The sequence below is a fragment of the Odontesthes bonariensis genome, chromosome 2 (genome assembly GCF_027942865.1).
Source record: "Odontesthes bonariensis isolate fOdoBon6 chromosome 2, fOdoBon6.hap1, whole genome shotgun sequence".
NCBI classification, from domain to species: Eukaryota; Metazoa; Chordata; class Actinopteri; order Atheriniformes; family Atherinopsidae; genus Odontesthes; species Odontesthes bonariensis.
Window position 1 is genome coordinate 108,364 of NC_134507.1, and position 17,552 is coordinate 125,915.

Consider the following 17,552-nt stretch of genomic DNA (forward strand, 5'->3'; position numbering starts at 1 on the left):
CCGCAAACAAACAAGTGTGTGAGAGTGTTACCTGTGTCAGACTGTCACCTGTGTGAGAGTGTTACCAGTGTGAGAATGTTACCAGTGTGAGAGTGTTACCTGTGTGAGTGTGTTACCTGTGTGAGTGTTACCTGTGTGAGAGTGTGAGAGTGTTACCTGTGTCAGAGTGTTACCTGTGTGAGAGTGTCAGAGTGTTACCTGTGTCAGAGTGTTACCTGTCTGAGAGTGTTACATGTCAGAGTGTGTTACCTGTGAGAGTGTTACCTGTGAGAGTGTTACCTGTGTCAGAGTGTTACCTGTGTGAGTGTTCCCTGTGTGAGTGTGTTACCTGTGTGAGTGTTCCCTGTGTGAGTGTGTTACCTGTGTGAGTGTTCCCTGTGTGAGTGTTACCTGTGTCAGAGTGTTACCTGTGTGAGTGTTACCTGTGTCAGAGTGTTACCTGTTAGTGTGTTACCTGTGTGAGTGTTACCTGTGTCAGAGTGTTACCTGTTAGTGTGTTACCTGTGTCAGAGTGTTACCTGTGTCAGAGTGTTACCTGTGTGAGAGTTCCCTGTGTGAGTGTTACCTGTGTGAGTGTTACCTGTGTGAGTGTGTTACCTGTTAGTGTGTCACCTGTGTCAGAGTGTCACCTGTGTCAGAGTGTTACCTGTGTCAGAGTGTTACCTGTTAGTGTGTTACCTGTGAGAGTGTTACCTGTGTGAGTGTTCCCTGTCAGAGTGTTACCTGTGTGAGTGTTACCTGTGTCAGAGTGTTACCTGTGTCAGAGTGTTACCTGTGTGAGTGTTACCTGTGTGAGAGTTCCCTGTGTGAGTGTGTTACCTGTGTGAGTGTTCCCTGTGTGTGTGTGTTACCTGTGTGAGTGTTCCCTGTCAGAGTGTTACCTGTTAGTGTGTTACCTGTGTCAGAGTGTTACCTGTGTCAGAGTGTTACCTGTGTCAGAGTTCCCTGTGTGAGTGTTACCTGTGTGAGAGTGTTACCTGTGAGAGTGTTACCTGTGTGAGTGTTACCTGTGTGAGTGTTACCTGTGTGAGTGTGTTACCTGTGTGAGTGTGTTACCTGTGAGAGTATTACCTGTGTCAGAGTGTTACCTGTGTCAGAGTGTTACCTGTGTCAGAGTGTTACCTGTGTCAGAGTGTTACCTGTGTCAGTGTTACCTGTGAGAGTGTTACCTGTGTCAGAGTGTTACCTGTGTCAGAGTTTTACCTGTGTGAGTGTGTTACCTGTGAGAGTATTACCTGTGTCAGAGTGTTACCTGTGTCAGAGTGTTACCTGTGTCAGAGTGTTACCTGTGTCAGTGTTACCTGTGTCAGAGTGTTACCTGTGTCAGAGTGTTACCACCTGTCAGAGTGTTACCACCTGTCAGAGTGTTACCTGTGTCAGTGTGTTACCTGTGTCAGTGTGTTACCTGTGTGTGAGTGTGTTACCTGTGAGAGTATTACCTGTGTCAGAGTGTTACCTGTGTCAGAGTGTTACCTGTGTCAGTGTGTTACCTGTGTCAGTGTTACCTGTGTGAGTGTGTTACCTGTGAGAGTATTACCTGTGTCAGAGTGTTACCTGTGTCAGAGTGTTACCTGTGTCAGAGTGTTACCTGTGTCAGAGTGTTACCTGTGTCAGTGTTACCTGTGAGAGTGTTACCTGTGTCAGAGTGTTACCTGTGTCAGAGTTTTACCTGTGTGAGTGTGTTACCTGTGAGAGTATTACCTGTGTCAGAGTGTTACCTGTGTCAGAGTGTTACCTGTGTCAGTGTTACCTGTGAGAGTGTTACCTGTGTCAGAGTGTTACCTGTGTCAGAGTGTTACCACCTGTCAGAGTGTTACCACCTGTCAGAGTGTTACCTGTGTCAGTGTGTTACCTGTGTCAGTGTGTTACCTGTGTGTGAGTGTGTTACCTGTGTGAGTGTGTTACCTGTGAGAGTATTACCTGTGTCAGAGTGTTACCTGTGTCAGAGTGTTACCTGTGTCAGTGTGTTACCTGTGTCAGAGTTTTACCTGTGTGAGTGTGTTACCTGTGAGAGTATTACCTGTGTCAGAGTGTTACCTGTGTCAGAGTGTTACCTGTGTCAGAGTGTTACCTGTGTCAGTGTTACCTGTGTCAGTGTTACCTGTGAGAGTGTTACCTGTGTCAGAGTGTTACCTGTGTCAGAGTGTTACCACCTGTCAGAGTGTTACCACCTGTCAGAGTGTTACCTGTGTCAGTGTGTTACCTGTGTCAGTGTGTTACCTGTGTGTGAGTGTGTTACCTGTGTGAGTGTGTTACCTGTGAGAGTATTACCTGTGTCAGAGTGTTACCTGTGTCAGAGTGTTACCTGTGTGTGAGTGTTACCTGTGTCAGAGTGTTACCTGTGTCAGAGTTTTACCTGTGTGAGTGTGTTACCTGTGTCAGAGTGTTACCTGTGTCAGAGTGTTACCTGTGTGAGTGTGTTACCTGTGTGAGTGTGTTACCTGTGTCAGAGTGTTACCTGTGCATGAGTGGCTCCAGCTGTGAGACTTGGCTCTGGTAGAGCAGCAGCAGGTTGGAGGGCAGACTGAGGTAGCTGCACAGCGCCTCCCACTGAGCGGGACCTGCAGCTGCAACAAAACAATTAAAGAGTCCAAATAAAGCTGAGTTTTCACGGTGTTTTTGTTGTTGTTTTGTTGTTGTTCAGCGTGTTGTTACCCAGCAGGTCAGCAGGGGGCACTGAAGAGTTCAGGTAGTGGAAGAAAAGGGCAGCGGCTCGGAGGAATGGCAGGACGCCGGCTTTAACACAGTTCCACAGCTGCCACCCAGAGGACACCTCAGGTAACACACTGTCAACATAGAACAATCCATAAATCTACCAGTAATCAGATCCAAGTTAGATTTATTTATTATTTTATAAATGTGTCAGATTCAGGAGTTCACACTCACCTGCCCAGGTGTTTCCTCAAAGTGCTATAAAGCTGACAGGTGAGCTCCTCTTCCTCTGATCCTCCGCTGTCCTGATCCATGCACACTTCCTCTGGACACACACAGGTGAGACACAGACAGGTGAGACAGAAACAGATGAGACAGGTGAGATACAGACAGGTGAGACAGAGACAGGTGAGATACAGACAGGTGAGATACAGACAGGTGAGATACAGACAGGTGAGACACAGGCAGGTGAGACACAGGCAGGTGAGACACAGGCAGGTGAGACAGAGGCAGGTGAGACAGAGGCAGGTGAGATACAGACAGGTGAGATACAGACAGGTGAGACAGAGACAGGTGAGACAGAGACAGGTGAGATACAGACAGGTGAGACACAGACAGGTGAGACAGAGACAGGTGAGATACAGACAGGTGAGACACAGACAGGTGAGACACAGGCAGGTGAGACAGAGACAGGTGAGATACAGACAGGTGAGACACAGACAGGTGAGACAGAAACAGGTGAGACAGGTGAGATACAGACAGGTGAGACAGAGACAGGTGAGATACAGACAGGTGAGATACAGACAGGTGAGATACATACAGGTGAGATACAGACAGGTGAGATACAGACAGGTGAGATACAGACAGGTGAGACACAGGCAGGTGAGACACAGGCAGGTGAGACAGAGGCAGGTGAGACAGAGGCAGGTGAGATACAGACAGGTGAGATACAGGCAGGTGAGACAGAGGCAGGTGAGACAGAGGCAGGTGAGATACAGACAGGTGAGATACAGACAGGTGAGATACAGACAGGTGAGATACAGACAGGTGAGATACAGACAGGTGAGACACAGGCAGGTGAGACAGAGGCAGGTGAGACAGAGGCAGGTGAGATACAGACAGGTGAGATACAGGCAGGTGAGACAGAGGCAGGTGAGACAGAGGCAGGTGAGACAGAGGCAGGTGAGACAGAGGCAGGTGAGCCAGGTCAGACAGAGACAGGTGAGACGGGTGAGACAGAGACAGGTGAAAATGTGTGTGTCAAACCTGTGATCGAGGTGAGCAGGATCTGAACCAGGTGCGCCACAGTTACCAGGTGAAGGAGGTGGACATGAGCAGAATCCACAAAGCTCTGTCCTGATTGGTCCAGACTGTGAAGTGAGCTGTAGGACAACACGCTGTACACCTGCAGACACACACTAAAGGTTACCTGGATTCAGCCCCATTCAAACGCATCCCAAACTGGTTTAACTGGTTCTAAACTGAATTTGCCTTCATTAAACTGGTTTAACTGGTTCTAAACTGAATTTGCCTTCATTAAACTGGTTTAACTGGTTCTAAACTGAATTAGTCTTCATCAAACTGGTTTATGTAAATTTAAACTGAACTGGGACTGGATTAACTGGAGTTAACTTTAACTAGAAAACTTAAAAATGTGGCTGAAACTGCTTTAATTGGAATAAAACTGGACCCAAACTGGATTGAAACTGGGTTGAAACTGGGTTGAAACTGGATAGAAAGTCGATTGAAACTGGATAGAAACTGGATTGTAAGTCACTCACCAGCAGGTGGAACATGTCGATGTCCAGGATGCAGGGCGTGTCTTCTTCCTGAGGGTTTGGAAGCAGAACTGCAGCACACGAGCCCAGTCAGTCAGAGATAAAACAGTGCATGAGCAGACGTGTCGTGTGAGGTTGGTTGTGCACGTGCGTGTACCTGCAAACAGCCTGATGAAGTGAGCGTGCACGGTTTTCAGAGGAGCTGAAGTCCAACAGGCTGAACTGAACCTGGTCAGAGAGCTCAGACAGTCGTCCTGCAACACACAGAATGATCACACTGCGATACCGCCAACAGCCACCAGGGGCTTTAAAGGGGCCACCAGGGGCTTTAAAGGAGCCCCACCTGACCATGATGTCATTAGACAGCCTGAGCAGAGTGCTGATGATGCATGTTGAATGTGCAAAATACAGGTGTGGATGTGACTGCTCTGATAGACACATCAGGAGGTTCGGTTGGCCGACTGAACGGCTTCTTTACCTGTCGGCAAGGTAAGCTTCCAAACAACGGCTTCCCCTCATCCATCAGGAGGCGCTCTGCAAAGCCAACGAAGAAAAGAAGAAACCAGTGAGCATGAACACAGAGCTGCCAGCCAGTCGGAGGGGGAGCTACGTATACCTGAGTGCACCTGTCAGGTGGGTGTACCTGTGGTCAGAGGTACGTATACCTGAGTGCACCTGTCAGGTGGGTGTACCTGTGGTCAGAGGTACGTATACCTGAGTGCACCTGTCAGGTGGGTGTACCTGTGGTCAGAGCTACGTATACCTGAGTGCACCTGTCGGGTGGGTGTACCTGTGGTCAGAGGTACGTATACCTGAGTGCACCTGTCGGGTGGGTGTACCTGTGGTCAGAGGTACGTATACCTGAGTGCACCTGTCGGGTGGGTGTACCTGTGGTCAGAGGTACGTATACCTGAGTGCACCTGTCGGGTGGGTGTACCTGTGGTCAGAGCTACGTATACCTGAGTGCACCTGTCGGGTGGGTGTACCTGTGGTCAGAGGTACGTATACCTGAGTGCACCTGTCGGGTGGGTGTACCTGTGGTCAGAGGTACGTATACCTGAGTGCACCTGTCGGGTGGGTGTACCTGTGGTCAGAGGTACGTATACCTGAGTGCACCTGTCAGGTGGGTGTACCTGTGGTCAGAGGTACGTATACCTGAGTGCACCTGTCGGGTGGGTGTACCTGTGGTCAGAGCTACGTATACCTGAGTGCACCTGTCGGGTGGGTGTACCTGTGGTCAGAGGTACGTATACCTGAGTGCACCTGTCGGGTGGGTGTACCTGTGGTCAGAGCTACGTATACCTGAGTGTACCTGTCAGGAGGGGGCGTATCTGTCAGTTGGGGGCGTACCTATGCTTTGGATGGTGTAGGCGCAGGTGGACCAGCTCAGCACCGGGACCCTCTGGTCCTGCTCGTTGGGGTTCACCTTCAGTCCCACTTTGTAGGCAGACATGCTGAAGGTGGTCATCATCTCACTGATGCTGCTTGAGAACAGGGACCTGCAGACACAGTGACATCACTGCTGACATCACTCAAACATCATCACTACCGACGCCAACCCCTGCGGAAGGTCCCTGATCTGGATCGCCTCAGACGGGTTTATACTCACCGTGGCGTGAGGTTGACCCTGAATCCTTCAGGACCAGCAGGCTCCACCCCCTCTGCGGCGCCTTACAGGTGACACATAAACACGCGTTAACACGTTAACGGACACAAACACTCAGCGGCTACAGCGCTCTCAGACAGCTGACTGACCCTCAGGCTGCGTCCTGTGGGCGGAGTTTACTGCTGCCATCTGCTGACTCGTCATCTTTAACCACGCCTCCAAACTGGGATGGTCAACGCTGAGAAAGAAACACACCTGTCAGGTATCAAATACACCTGAACAGGTAGCACAGCTGATGGGGAGGTCTGGGGAGTTAACTGTCCTCTTACCTCCACCAGAACAACCTCTTGGACCCCCACCAGTCCGGGTTCCAGGTGGGCCCCTCACCTGAGACGGCCCTCCCAGCAGTAACTGAGTCCCTCCAAACTGCTGGAGCTAACTCTCTCTCCTCTGTCCTGGTTCTCCTGGACCCTAACCCTGGACCTGGTTCTCCTGGACCCTAACCCTGGACCTGTCTGCAGCATCTGACACAGTGAACCACCACATCCTTCTCTCTACCCTGGAGGGAATGGGGGTCTCTGGCTCTGCATTCCATGTTCTCATCCTACCTGACAGGTCGCTCCTACCAGGTAACACTGAGAAAATTGTCTTCCCATGTGTCTCGGTACCTAACTTACCGCACTTACTCTGCACTAGTTATGCTCTTAGCTGTTTGGGTTTGGAAGGAAATGCACTTATGATTTCTTGTGACCTAAAGTTCTTTTGCCTACCGATGTGGAACACACTGATTGTAAGTCGCTTTGGATAAAAGCGTCTGCAGAATGACCGTAATGTAATGTCTGGGGAGGCGTACCTGTGGTCAGGTGTGGTCAGGTGTGGATTACCTGTGGTCAGGTGTGGTCAGGGGAGGAGTACCTGTGGTCAGGTGTGGTCAGGGGAGGAGTACCTGTGGTCAGGTGTGGTCAGGGGAGGAGTACCTGTAGTCAGGTGTGGTCAGGGGAGGCGTACCTATGGTCAGGTGTGGTCAGGTGTGGGTTACCTGTGGTCAGGTGTGGTCAGGGGAGGCGTACCTGTGGTCAGGTGTGGCTTTGTGAGGCAGCAGAGGGATCACGGTGTTGCTCAGACACTCGCACAGAGGACACAGGAACTCGCCGTTCTCCACATCGTAGCTGGTGTGGCCTCTCAGACGCTGCTGACGCCTTTGCTCCTTCAGCTGCACGGCCTCAAAGTACCTGAACGCACACAGGTGGCGTGAGACGAGGCATCAACCGGGAAGGCTGCTGAGTGATGGTGGACAGGTGACTGACCTCTGCCAGCAGGTGGCGTGCATTATGTGTCCACAGCTGGCGGTGTGGATGCCCAGGGACAGGTCGGGGTGCATGAACAGCGAGTCGTGATGCTCTGAAACAGATAAACACACCTTCAGCTTGGGTTAAGAACACAGCAGGTGACTCTCCAGGTGGTAACGGGCTCACCTGGGTCGGGCAGGCTGCGGCGGCGGTTTTTGGACAACACGGTGGACCTCTGGACAAACGCTGCCAGCACCATGGCTCGGCCGTGACCTCTGACCTCCTGTTCCTCCTGACACAGGATGCAGGTCACCAGCTGACGGCGCTCAGCCCCGCCCACCCTCCTGGGGCCAACGCACACCTGAGAGGTGCAGGTGTACTCCGATTTGGGAGTACTGGAGGGGTTGAGGAGGAGAACAGGTAAATCTCTGGGGAGCAATGTTCCCTCTGAGCTGCTTGCACATTCTCAGCGCACAAGAAAATCTATTCAGCGCATAAAATAAAATTCACCATAAACGTATTAATTAATATCGAATACTAGACCTAATCTAATCTAATCTAATTAATTAGACCAATAATGTGTTTTTCTGTACCATTTTTCAATGTAACGCAGTGAGTGACAGGTGTTCAGCCAATGATACGATACGGTTTACTTACGCTATGCAGCCAATCAGAGCATTGATAGTGCTTTCATATGTGCCCTGCCCATACGCGCCGTGCAGGTTAGCTAGCTAACAACAGTGCGGCTTAACTCTTAACACTGTTAGAGTTAGGAGTTAAGAATTAAGAGACCCCTTATCATGGCAAAACGAACGGGCAGCGAATGGCCAAAGGACGACTCTTCCCATGGCCAAAGGACGACTCTTCCCATGGCCAAAGGACGACTCTTCCCATGGCCAAAGCATGACTCTTCCCATGGCCAAAGGACGACTCTTCCCATGGCCAAAGCATGACTCTTCCCATGGCCAAAGGACGACTCTTCCCATGGCCAAAGGACGACTCTTCCCATGGCCAAAGGACGACTCTTCCCATGGCCAAAGGACGACTCTTCCCATGGCCAAAGGACGACTCTTCCCATGGCCACAGCACGACTCTTCCCATGGCCAAAGCACGACTCTTCCCATGGCCAAAGGACGACTCTTCCCATGGCCAAAGGACGACTCTTCCCATGGCCACAGCACGACTCTTCCCATTGCCAAAGCACGACTCTTCCCATGGCCAAAGCACGACTCTTCCCATGGCCAAAGCACGACTCTTCCCATGGCCAAAGCACGACTCTTCCCATGGCCAAAGCACGACTTTTCCCATGACCAAAGGACGACTCTTCCCATGGACAAAGGATGACTCTCACATATAACATACTACACATCTCATGAACAACAAGATTTTTGTCTTTTTCATTTTAGGTGGGCCGAATCGCTTATATTAAAAGTAAACTAATGAAAATTTGAACAGGTGTGATACAGGTGTGATACAGGTGTGTGGCCACAGCACATCTGATGCTGCTCACAGTGGTCCTCAGTGTGTTTGCCCAGACACATGAAAAGTTAGAGGGAACATTGCTGGGGAGGTTGTTTTGTTTAATGAGGACCGATAGATGATTTTATTAATCTTAGGGTAAGAGAGGCATCTGCAGCAGGTGTTAACAGGTCTACCTGTGGTGTGTTCAGGTGCACCTGTGGTGCGTTCAGGCGTACCTGTGCTCCACAGCAGACGTCGAGGCCTCCAGCTCCTCCATACTTTGCTGAAACAGCTCTTTGTTCTCGTTGATGAAATGTTTCTGCATCTCAGACATCTGAGCCATGATCTTCTCCCTGCGGAGCCGAGCCATCTCCGCCTTCCTCTTCCTCTCCGCCTTGTCTTTGTCTCTCACTGTCTGCACAAGGGCCACCCAATAATCAATCAACCAACCAACCAACCAACCAACCAACCAACCAATCCATCCATCCAATCCATCCTTATCTGGTCCTGGTCTGGGTGCCTCACCTCCTCCAGCATGCGTCCATGGTTGATCGGGACGGTGGAGATGGAAGATGTTCGCTCTCTGATGGTCTTGATGTTTCCCACCATCTGCACAGACACACAAACATGGAACAGCTCAGAGAACCACACAACTCTGAACTCTTGCTTCCTGAAAGCAAACTTTAACAGGTCTGCAGAGCTGAATGTGAGGACAGCCTCAGAGTGGTGCTACAGCCCTCTGATGATGTCAGAATGTCTGATGATCCAAACATTCTTACAACAAGAGTTTCTCCTGAAGCATAAACGGATGTTAAGTCACCTGCTCAGAGCTGCTTCCTCTGCAGGGGAACTGTTGTAGTTCCCGGTGTGATATTTGTCAACTACATTTTCAGGATGGGTTAGATTTAGAATAAGCAACTTTAAAACACATTAGGTCTAGGTTTAGGATAAGCAACTTTAAAACACATTAGGTCTAGGTTTAGGATAAGCAACTTTAAAACACATTAGGTCTAGGTTTAGGATAAGCAACTTTAAAACACATTAGGGTTACGATTATGTAGCATGCTCTCAGGAAAGACAGAGAACGGAGATGTTTACATAAAAACCTCCCCCCCTTCTCCAAATGTCTTCACCAAAAACATTTCACTGTTTACGATCCTTTTAACGGATTACCTAAAGAAGATAAGGACCCAGATGTGAATTCTGGCCAACTGGAGTTTCTTTGTGAGATTCTCTCCTCCACGCCAGCCACGCATAATAAATTATGCAAACTGACACCTTCTGACAGAGAAACAGACCAGGCTTGCTTTTCTTTCCTGGCCTGTTACGAAAGGAATGTTCAACTCTCTATTTTCTAGAAAGTAGAAGTTTCACCATAATCCTCACTTCTCCTGGAATAAAACTGTGAAAATCGGAACTGGATAAATCTGCAGGTCATTTTAAGACTTTCCATATTCTTCTACGAGGGTTATTCGGAAAGTTATAATTATCTCATTTTTATAGAAATTCTCCGGTGGAGCGCCACCCAGAGGACACGGATGACGGACACTTTTCACTATGTCAGCCTAATGACCAGGGACAATTACAACTATGGATGTTTTAATGTTCTCAGTATGTGCAATGCATAACCCAATGGTGTTAATTCCACAGGTATTACTCAAAGAGCTGCAGATTATTCTAGTTAACACTAACCAAAAGTTTGTCATACCATTTTTATCATGATAATATGAAGTATTGTATGCTGATAACTGTTTCATGCTCATATTTGTGTTTATGCCTGATTTTATGCAACATTATTGTCTGTTAGGAACATTATATTGTATAAATCAGTGTAACGTAGGTAAATGCGTTTGAAAGAGAGAATTTTCCCTTTGTTCTGAGTTTTACAGTTCCACCCCCCTTTTTAGCTTTTTGGGTTGGGGGTCAGCTAAAACGCTGACTGGACGAAAGCTGACACGTGACCTCAAGCTTAAAGGCAGAGGCGCGCAGGAGATTCGCTCTCTTACTCTTATCTTCACCCTGCAACTCTCTTGTCTTCAAACTCTTCCTCATCAAATCCGCAACTCTTAAGGTCCTCTCTCTGTTTTACTCGGTAACTATTAATTCCCATTTTTTTTAGACTTCCCTTTTTTTAAAAGTCTGGTCCGATACACGCGAGTGTTTGCCAACTCATACAGCCCCGGCCCAAGCAACCACGTGGTCTCCAACAACGATGCTCAGCAAAACAGTATCACGCGATCTTCCACAAAGGTGCTGAATTCTGAGATCTTTGAAGCAGTAGAACTCTGAATGCTGAACCCTTCCTCTGAAAGTGATGGTTGTGCAGAGATCCGTAGGAAATAACCGGCCGAAGTGATTAGCCATAGCAGCTCCGTGTGAAGGCCCAGACTTAGTATTAACGTTTTAACCCCAGGTCACTAGTCCTCCCTTTTAGTTAAGTTATCTCTCCCTTTCAACCGTGTTTCCTTATAACTATTGCAAAGTACCCATATTCTGTCTCTTATCAATTGTTTATACACCTATACCTGTGGAATGTTGAATAAATGTTTGTAAGTAATCCATTCAAGCGCGTCACGGACAGTTTATTAAGCCGGTTGTCACTTTAAACAGAATTTACGTTTCAGTGAGACTACCCATTTTATTATCTTAACAGTTTTCCTCTCTGGAATTTAACTTAAACAAGTTAAACAATTACAGCGAGGTGGTGCCCTAAATTCGAGGTTTAAGGTTTATTGAGACTTTGAGAACATCTTATAAATCCTTATATTTAATACATATATAAACGCCCAATAACGCTACAATTAGCAACTTTAAAACACATTAGGGTTAGGATAAGTTACCTTAAAACACATTAGGGTTAGGTTTAGGATAAGCAACTTTAAAACACATTAGGGTTAGGTTAAGCAACTTTAAAACACATTAGGGTTAGGTTTAGGATAAGTAACTTTAAAACGCATTAGGTTTAGGATAAGTAACTTTAAAACACATTAGGGTTAGGTTTAGGATAAGTAACTTTAAAACGCATTAGGTTTAGGATAAGCAACTTTAAAACATTAGGGTTAGGTTTAGGATAATTAACTTTAAAACGCATTAGGTTTAGGATAAGCAACTTTAAAACACATTAGGGTTAGGATAAGCAACTTTAAAACGCATTAGGGTTAGGTTTAGGATAAGTTACCTTAAAACACATTAGGGTTAGGTTTAGGATAAGTAACTTTAAAACGCATTAGGTGTAGGATAAGCAACTTTAAAACACAGGGTTAGGTTTAGGATAATTAACTTTAAAACGCATTAGGGTTAGGATAAGCAACTTTAAAACACATTAGGGTTAGGATAAGCAACTTTAAAACGCATTAGGGTTAGGTTTAGGATAAGTTACCTTAAAACACATTAGGGTTAGGTTTAGGATAAGCAACTTTAAAACGCATTAGGTTTAGGATAAGCAACTTTAAAACACAGGGTTAGGTTTAGGATAATTAACTTTAAAACGCATTAGGGTTAGGATAAGCAACTTTAAAACACATTAGGGTTAGGTTTAGGATAAGTAACTTTAAAACACAGGGTTAGGTTTAGGATAATTAACTTTAAAACGCATTAGGGTTAGGATAAGCAACTTTAAAACGCATTAGGGTTAGGTTTAGGATAAGTTACCTTAAAACACATTAGGGTTAGGTTTAGGATAAGCAACTTTAAAACGCATTAGGTTTAGGATAAGCAACTTTAAAACACAGGGTTAGGTTTAGGATAATTAACTTTAAAACGCATTAGGGTTAGGATAAGCAACTTTAAAACACATTAGGGTTAGGTTTAGGATAAGTAACTTTAAAACACAGGGTTAGGTTTAGGATAATTAACTTTAAAACGCATTAGGTTTAGGATAAGCAACTTTAAAACACATTAGGGTTAGGATAAGTAACCTGAAAACACATTAGGGTTAGGTTTAGGATAAGTAACTTTAAAACACATTAGGGTTAGGTTTAGGATAAGTAACTTTAAAACACATTAGGGTTAGGTTTAGGATAAGTAACTTTAAAACACATTAGGGTTAGGTTTAGGATAAGTAACCTTAAAACACATTAGGGTTAGGATAAGTAACCTGAAAACACATTAGGGTTAGGTTTAGGATAAGTAACTTTAAAACACATTAGGGTTAGGTTTAGGATAAGTAACTTTAAAACACATTAGGGTTAGGTTTAGGATAAGTAACCTTAAAACACATTAGGGTTAGGATAAGTATCTTTAAAACACATTAGTGTTAGGATAAGTATCTTTAAAACACATTAGTGTTAGGGTTAGGATAAGTAACCTTAAAAAGCATTAGTTATCGATGAGTTCACAGACCCACTGGGATCTTTGGCACCCCCCCCTAAAGAGACCAAAGATTGGGAACCCCTGGCTGAGGGAACATAGTTTTCACTTCCAAACATTTATTGGAGCCGAGGAAAATATTTCTGAAGCGTGAGTCTGATCTGGACTAATGTCTCATCAGCGTTTACCTTGAGGATCCAGCTGATGGTGTCTTTGTGGACCTCCAGGTGAGGAGCATTCTGCAAATTCTCCAGCAGAGCCAGGACACTTCCTGAAGTACTGGGAGCTTCACCTGGTCCTGAACCACACAAACAGAGTGTGAAGACACTGAAACACAAAAGGCTCCTTCAGAGAGTTTGCTTTCTACATTCTGCATGAACACATGTGGGGGTGTACTGACGTGTGATTTTGCAGGTGTAGTTGAAGGTGACATCCTCATCCCCGCTGCTGTTCTCCAGCTGCTGTTGCTCCTCCAGCAGAGCCATGCCCACCAGGTGCAGCACCTGTGCAGAAAACACACAGGTAACACACAGCTAACACACAGCTAACACACAGTCCTTAGAGCGTCGGTCGAATCATTTATGTTAGTTATGGAAGGAAACCCGGCGGACGATAATCTAACAGAACGGTAATCTAAAGAACGATAATCTAAAGAACGGTAATCTAACAGAACAGTTAGGGTTAGGGCGGACGATAATCTAAAGAACGGTAATCTAAAGAACGGTAATCAAAAGAACGATAATCTAAAGAACGATAATCTAAAGAACGGTTCTGGGGACTCACGATAATCTAACAGAACGGTTAGGGTTAGGGCGGACGATAATCTAAAGAACGGTAATCTAAAGAACGGTTAGGGTTAGGGTTAAATTGTCTCACCCGCTGCAGCATGGACTCGGTCCAACCGCCCCCGCTGGGCTCCACGGCCCACTGCAGCACGGCGCCCTCCACGGCGAGCAGCACGTCGCACTGCAGGAGGTTCACCAGGCTGGCGAACAGGGGGCAGAGAGGTGGCGGGAGGGGAGGGGGAAGGGCTGCAACACAGACACAGGTTACCACGGTGACCAGGTGAGTCCTTTCTGTTGGTACTCAGGACAGGTGTGCTTACCTGTGTCCTCCCCGTTCTGCCTCCTCAACTTCCTCTGAGCCTCCTCAGCCTGAACACCACAAATAACGTTACCATGACAACGCAGATCAGCACTTCACAGATCAATGCCCCCCCACCCCCCCCCCACCCCCATCTGGACCGGCGCTCGTACCTTCGACTGGTCGGCCCGACTGTAGTGATGGAAGTACAGATTGAAGCGTTTGTTCCACTCGGGACGCAGCTCATAGAGACCGCGACCCGTCACACCTGGTTTCCTGTAAGGGACGAAAAAAGACAAATAAGGACGAATAAGGACACATAAGGACAAATAAGCACAGGAGGCGTTAGCCCCTGGAGGCGTTAGCCCCTGGAGGCGTCAGCCCCTGGAGGCGTCAGCCCCTGGAGGCGTTAGCCCCTGGAGGCGTTAGCCCCTGGAGGCCTTAGCTCCTGGAGGCCTTAGCTCCTGGAGGCCTTAGCTCCTGGAGGCCTTAGCTCCTGGAGGCCTTAGCTCCTGGAGGCGTAAGCCCCTGGAGGCGTTAGTCCCTGGAGGCGTTAGCTCCTGGAGGCGTTAGCTCCTGGAGGCGTTAGCTCCTGAAGGCGTTAGCTCCTGAAGGCGTTAGCTCCTGGAGGGGTCAGCTCCTGGAGGGGTCAGCTCCTGGAGGGGTCAGCTCCTGGAGGGGTCAGCTCCTGGAGGGGTCAGCTCCTGGAGGCGTTAGCTCCTGGAGGGTTAGCCCCTGGAGGCGTAAGCCCCTGGAGGCGTTAGCTCCTGGAGGCGTAAGCCCCTGGAGGCGTTAGCTCCTGGAGGCGTTAGCTCCTGGAGGGTTAGCTCCTGGAGGGTTAGCCCCTGGAGGCGTAAGCCCCTGGAGGCGTTAGCTCCTGGAGGCGTTAGCTCCTGGAGGGGTTAGCTCCTGGAGGGGTCAGCTCCTGGAGGGGTCAGCTCCTGGAGGGGTCAGCTCCTGGAGGTGTCAGCTCCTGGAGGTGTCAGCCCCTGGAGGTGTCGGCCCCTGGAGGTGTCGGCTCCTGGAGGTGTCGGCCCCTGGAAGAGTTGGCCCCTGGAAGAGTTGGCCCCTGGAAGAGTTGGCCCCTGGAAGAGTTGGCCCCTGGAAGAGTTGGCCCCTGGAGGCGTTGGCCCCTGGAGGCGTTGGCCCCTGGAGGCGTTGGCCCCTGGAGGCGTTGGCCTCTGGAGGGTTAGCCCCTGGAGGCACCAACCAGGGGGAGCTGGGAGTAGAGCCGCTGCTCCTCCACATAGAGAGGAGTCAGCTGAGGTGGTTCATCTGTTAGGATGCCACTTGGTCGCCTCTTTTTGGAGGTTTTTCAGGCACGTCCTCCTGGGAGGAGGCCCTGTGGCAGACCCAGAACTCACTGGAGGGATTATACATCCCATCTGGCCTGGGAACGCCTCGGGATCCCCAGGAGGAGCTGGAGAGGGGGGCTAGGTTTAACTCCTGGACCTGTTGGCTCTGACCTCAGATAAGAGGGAGATGATTGGTGGGTGGGTGGATACTGTTGCTCATTTTAATGAACTCAAAATGATGGGGTGACTGCGGTGACTGCGGTGAGGTCAAAACAACTTCAAACTACCTTTAACAGTAAAAAAAAAAAAAAAGAAACCTTGATCAGAACCCAGCTGTTTCAGGTGGATTGTTGGTTTTTAAGGTGGACATGTTTTTGAGTTGGAAAGTTTGAAGAATACAGACTGACTTGAATGAGGCCACGCTGTCGATGACCCTCTCCAGACCGGTCTCCTTATTCCCCTGAAAAAGTAAGCAGACAGACAGGTAGAGGGATAGCTACAGACAGGTGAACACCGGGCCACAGACAGGTGGGCCTCTCACATTCTCAGGCAGGGCCTTCACCAGCTCGCTGTGAGCCATCGGTCTGATGGACAGCTGGTGGACGATTTCTCTTCTGACCTCATCATAGGGCTCCAGTTGGCCGACACCTGCCACATACCGCTCACCTGGAACCCAGACAAAATGCAGCTAAATAAGCCTGAACTGGGCCTGTTTCTGGGCCTGAAACAGGTGAAGCTGCACAGATGGACTCACCAACAACCATAATGATGAGGTGAAGCATCTCCTCAATCAGAGTGTTCTGCTGGACCAGGTCCTGCGGAGGACACAGAACAGCATCACTACGGACCTTTGTCGCCATCAATAAGCAACAGAAAACCAGCAGAACATCAGTCAGTCGAGTCCTTAGAGCCTCGGTCGAGTCATTAGGGTCCTTAGAGCCTCGGTCGAGTCATTAGGGTCCTTAGAGCGTCGGTCGAGTCATTAGGGTCCTTAGAGCGTCGGTCGAGTCATTAGGGTCCTTAAAGCGTCGGTCGAGTCATTAGGGTCCTTAAAGCGTCGGTCGAGACATTAGGGTCCTCTAGAGCGTCGGTCGAGACATTAGGGTCCTTAGAGCGTCGGTCGAGACATTAGGGTCCTTAAAGCGTCGGTCGAGACATTAGGGTCCTTAAAGCGTCGGTCGAGACATTAGGGTCCTCTAGAGCGTCGGTCGAGACATTAGGGTCCTTAGAGCGTCGGTCGAGACATTAGGGTCCTTAGAGCGTCGGTCGAGTCATTAGGGTCCTTAGAGCGTCGGTCGAGTCATTAGGGTCCTTAGAGCGTCGGTCGAATCATTAGGGTCCTTAGAGCGTCGGTCGAATCATTAGGGTCCTTAGAGCGTCGGTCGAGACATTAGGGTCCTTAGAGCGTCGGTCGAGACATTAGGGTCCTTAGAGCGTCGGTCGAGTCATTAGGGTCCTTAGAGCGTCGGTCGAATCATTAGGGTCCTTAGAGCGTCGGTCGAGTCATTAGGGTCCTTAGAGCCTCGGTCGAGTCATTAGGGACCTCTAGAGCATCGGTCGAGTCATTAGGGTCCTTAGAGCGTCGGTCGAGTCATTAGGGTCCTTAGAGCGTCGGTCGAGTCATTAGGGTCCTTAGAGCGTCGGTCGAGACATTAGGGTCCTTAGAGCGTCGGTCGAGACATTAGGGTCCTTAGAGCGTCGGTCGAGACATTAGGGTCCTCTAGAGCGTCGGTCGAGACATTAGGGTCCTTAGAGCGTCGGTCGAGTCATTAGGGTCCTTAGAGCGTCGGTCGAGTCATTAGGGTCCTTAGAGCGTCGGTCGAATCATTAGGGTCCTTAGAGCGTCGGTCGAATCATTAGGGTCCTTAGAGCGTCGGTCGAATCATTAGGGTCCTTAGAGCGTCGGTCGAATCATTAGGGTCCTTAGAGCGTCGGTCGAGTCATTAGGGTCCTTAGAGCGTCGGTCGAGTCATTAGGGTCCTTAGAGCGTCGGTCGAGACATTAGGGTCCTTAGAGCGTCGGTCGAGTCATTAGGGTCCTTAGAGCGTCGGTCGAGACATTAGGGTCCTTAGAGCGTCGG

The 17,552-nt window shown here is 48.8% G+C and overlaps 1 protein-coding gene and 1 long non-coding RNA gene across 3 annotated transcripts in view; both read right to left on the reverse strand.

The window, feature by feature from the left end:
• Positions 1-17,552, reverse strand: part of ubr2 (ubiquitin protein ligase E3 component n-recognin 2) — a 41,061-nt gene that overhangs the window by 10,361 nt on the left and 13,148 nt on the right. For both annotated transcript variants that reach the window (XM_075473234.1, XM_075473226.1), the window contains exons 20-42: positions 16,227-16,287; positions 16,014-16,138; positions 15,880-15,932; positions 14,351-14,453; positions 14,200-14,248; positions 13,971-14,125; positions 13,495-13,597; positions 13,283-13,392; positions 9,312-9,395; positions 9,023-9,201; positions 7,512-7,720; positions 7,344-7,437; positions 7,107-7,268; positions 6,186-6,274; positions 6,040-6,100; positions 5,781-5,929; positions 4,909-4,964; positions 4,588-4,684; positions 4,434-4,501; positions 3,919-4,057; positions 2,887-2,977; positions 2,656-2,786; positions 2,459-2,567 (exon numbers count right to left, since the gene is read on the reverse strand). In XM_075473234.1, the coding sequence (XP_075329349.1) occupies positions 2,459-2,567; positions 2,656-2,786; positions 2,887-2,977; positions 3,919-4,057; positions 4,434-4,501; positions 4,588-4,684; positions 4,909-4,964; positions 5,781-5,929; positions 6,040-6,100; positions 6,186-6,274; positions 7,107-7,268; positions 7,344-7,437; positions 7,512-7,720; positions 9,023-9,201; positions 9,312-9,395; positions 13,283-13,392; positions 13,495-13,597; positions 13,971-14,125; positions 14,200-14,248; positions 14,351-14,453; positions 15,880-15,932; positions 16,014-16,138; positions 16,227-16,287 (2,477 nt within the window). The remainder of the gene's footprint in view (positions 1-2,458; positions 2,568-2,655; positions 2,787-2,886; positions 2,978-3,918; positions 4,058-4,433; positions 4,502-4,587; positions 4,685-4,908; positions 4,965-5,780; positions 5,930-6,039; positions 6,101-6,185; positions 6,275-7,106; positions 7,269-7,343; positions 7,438-7,511; positions 7,721-9,022; positions 9,202-9,311; positions 9,396-13,282; positions 13,393-13,494; positions 13,598-13,970; positions 14,126-14,199; positions 14,249-14,350; positions 14,454-15,879; positions 15,933-16,013; positions 16,139-16,226; positions 16,288-17,552) is intronic.
• LOC142388223 (uncharacterized) lies at positions 2-2,447 on the reverse strand. The gene is made up of 4 exons (XR_012770297.1): positions 2,087-2,447; positions 1,506-2,054; positions 157-1,424; positions 2-116 (listed from the first exon to the last, which is right to left on the reverse strand). It is a non-coding gene; the product is annotated as an uncharacterized LOC142388223 (long non-coding RNA).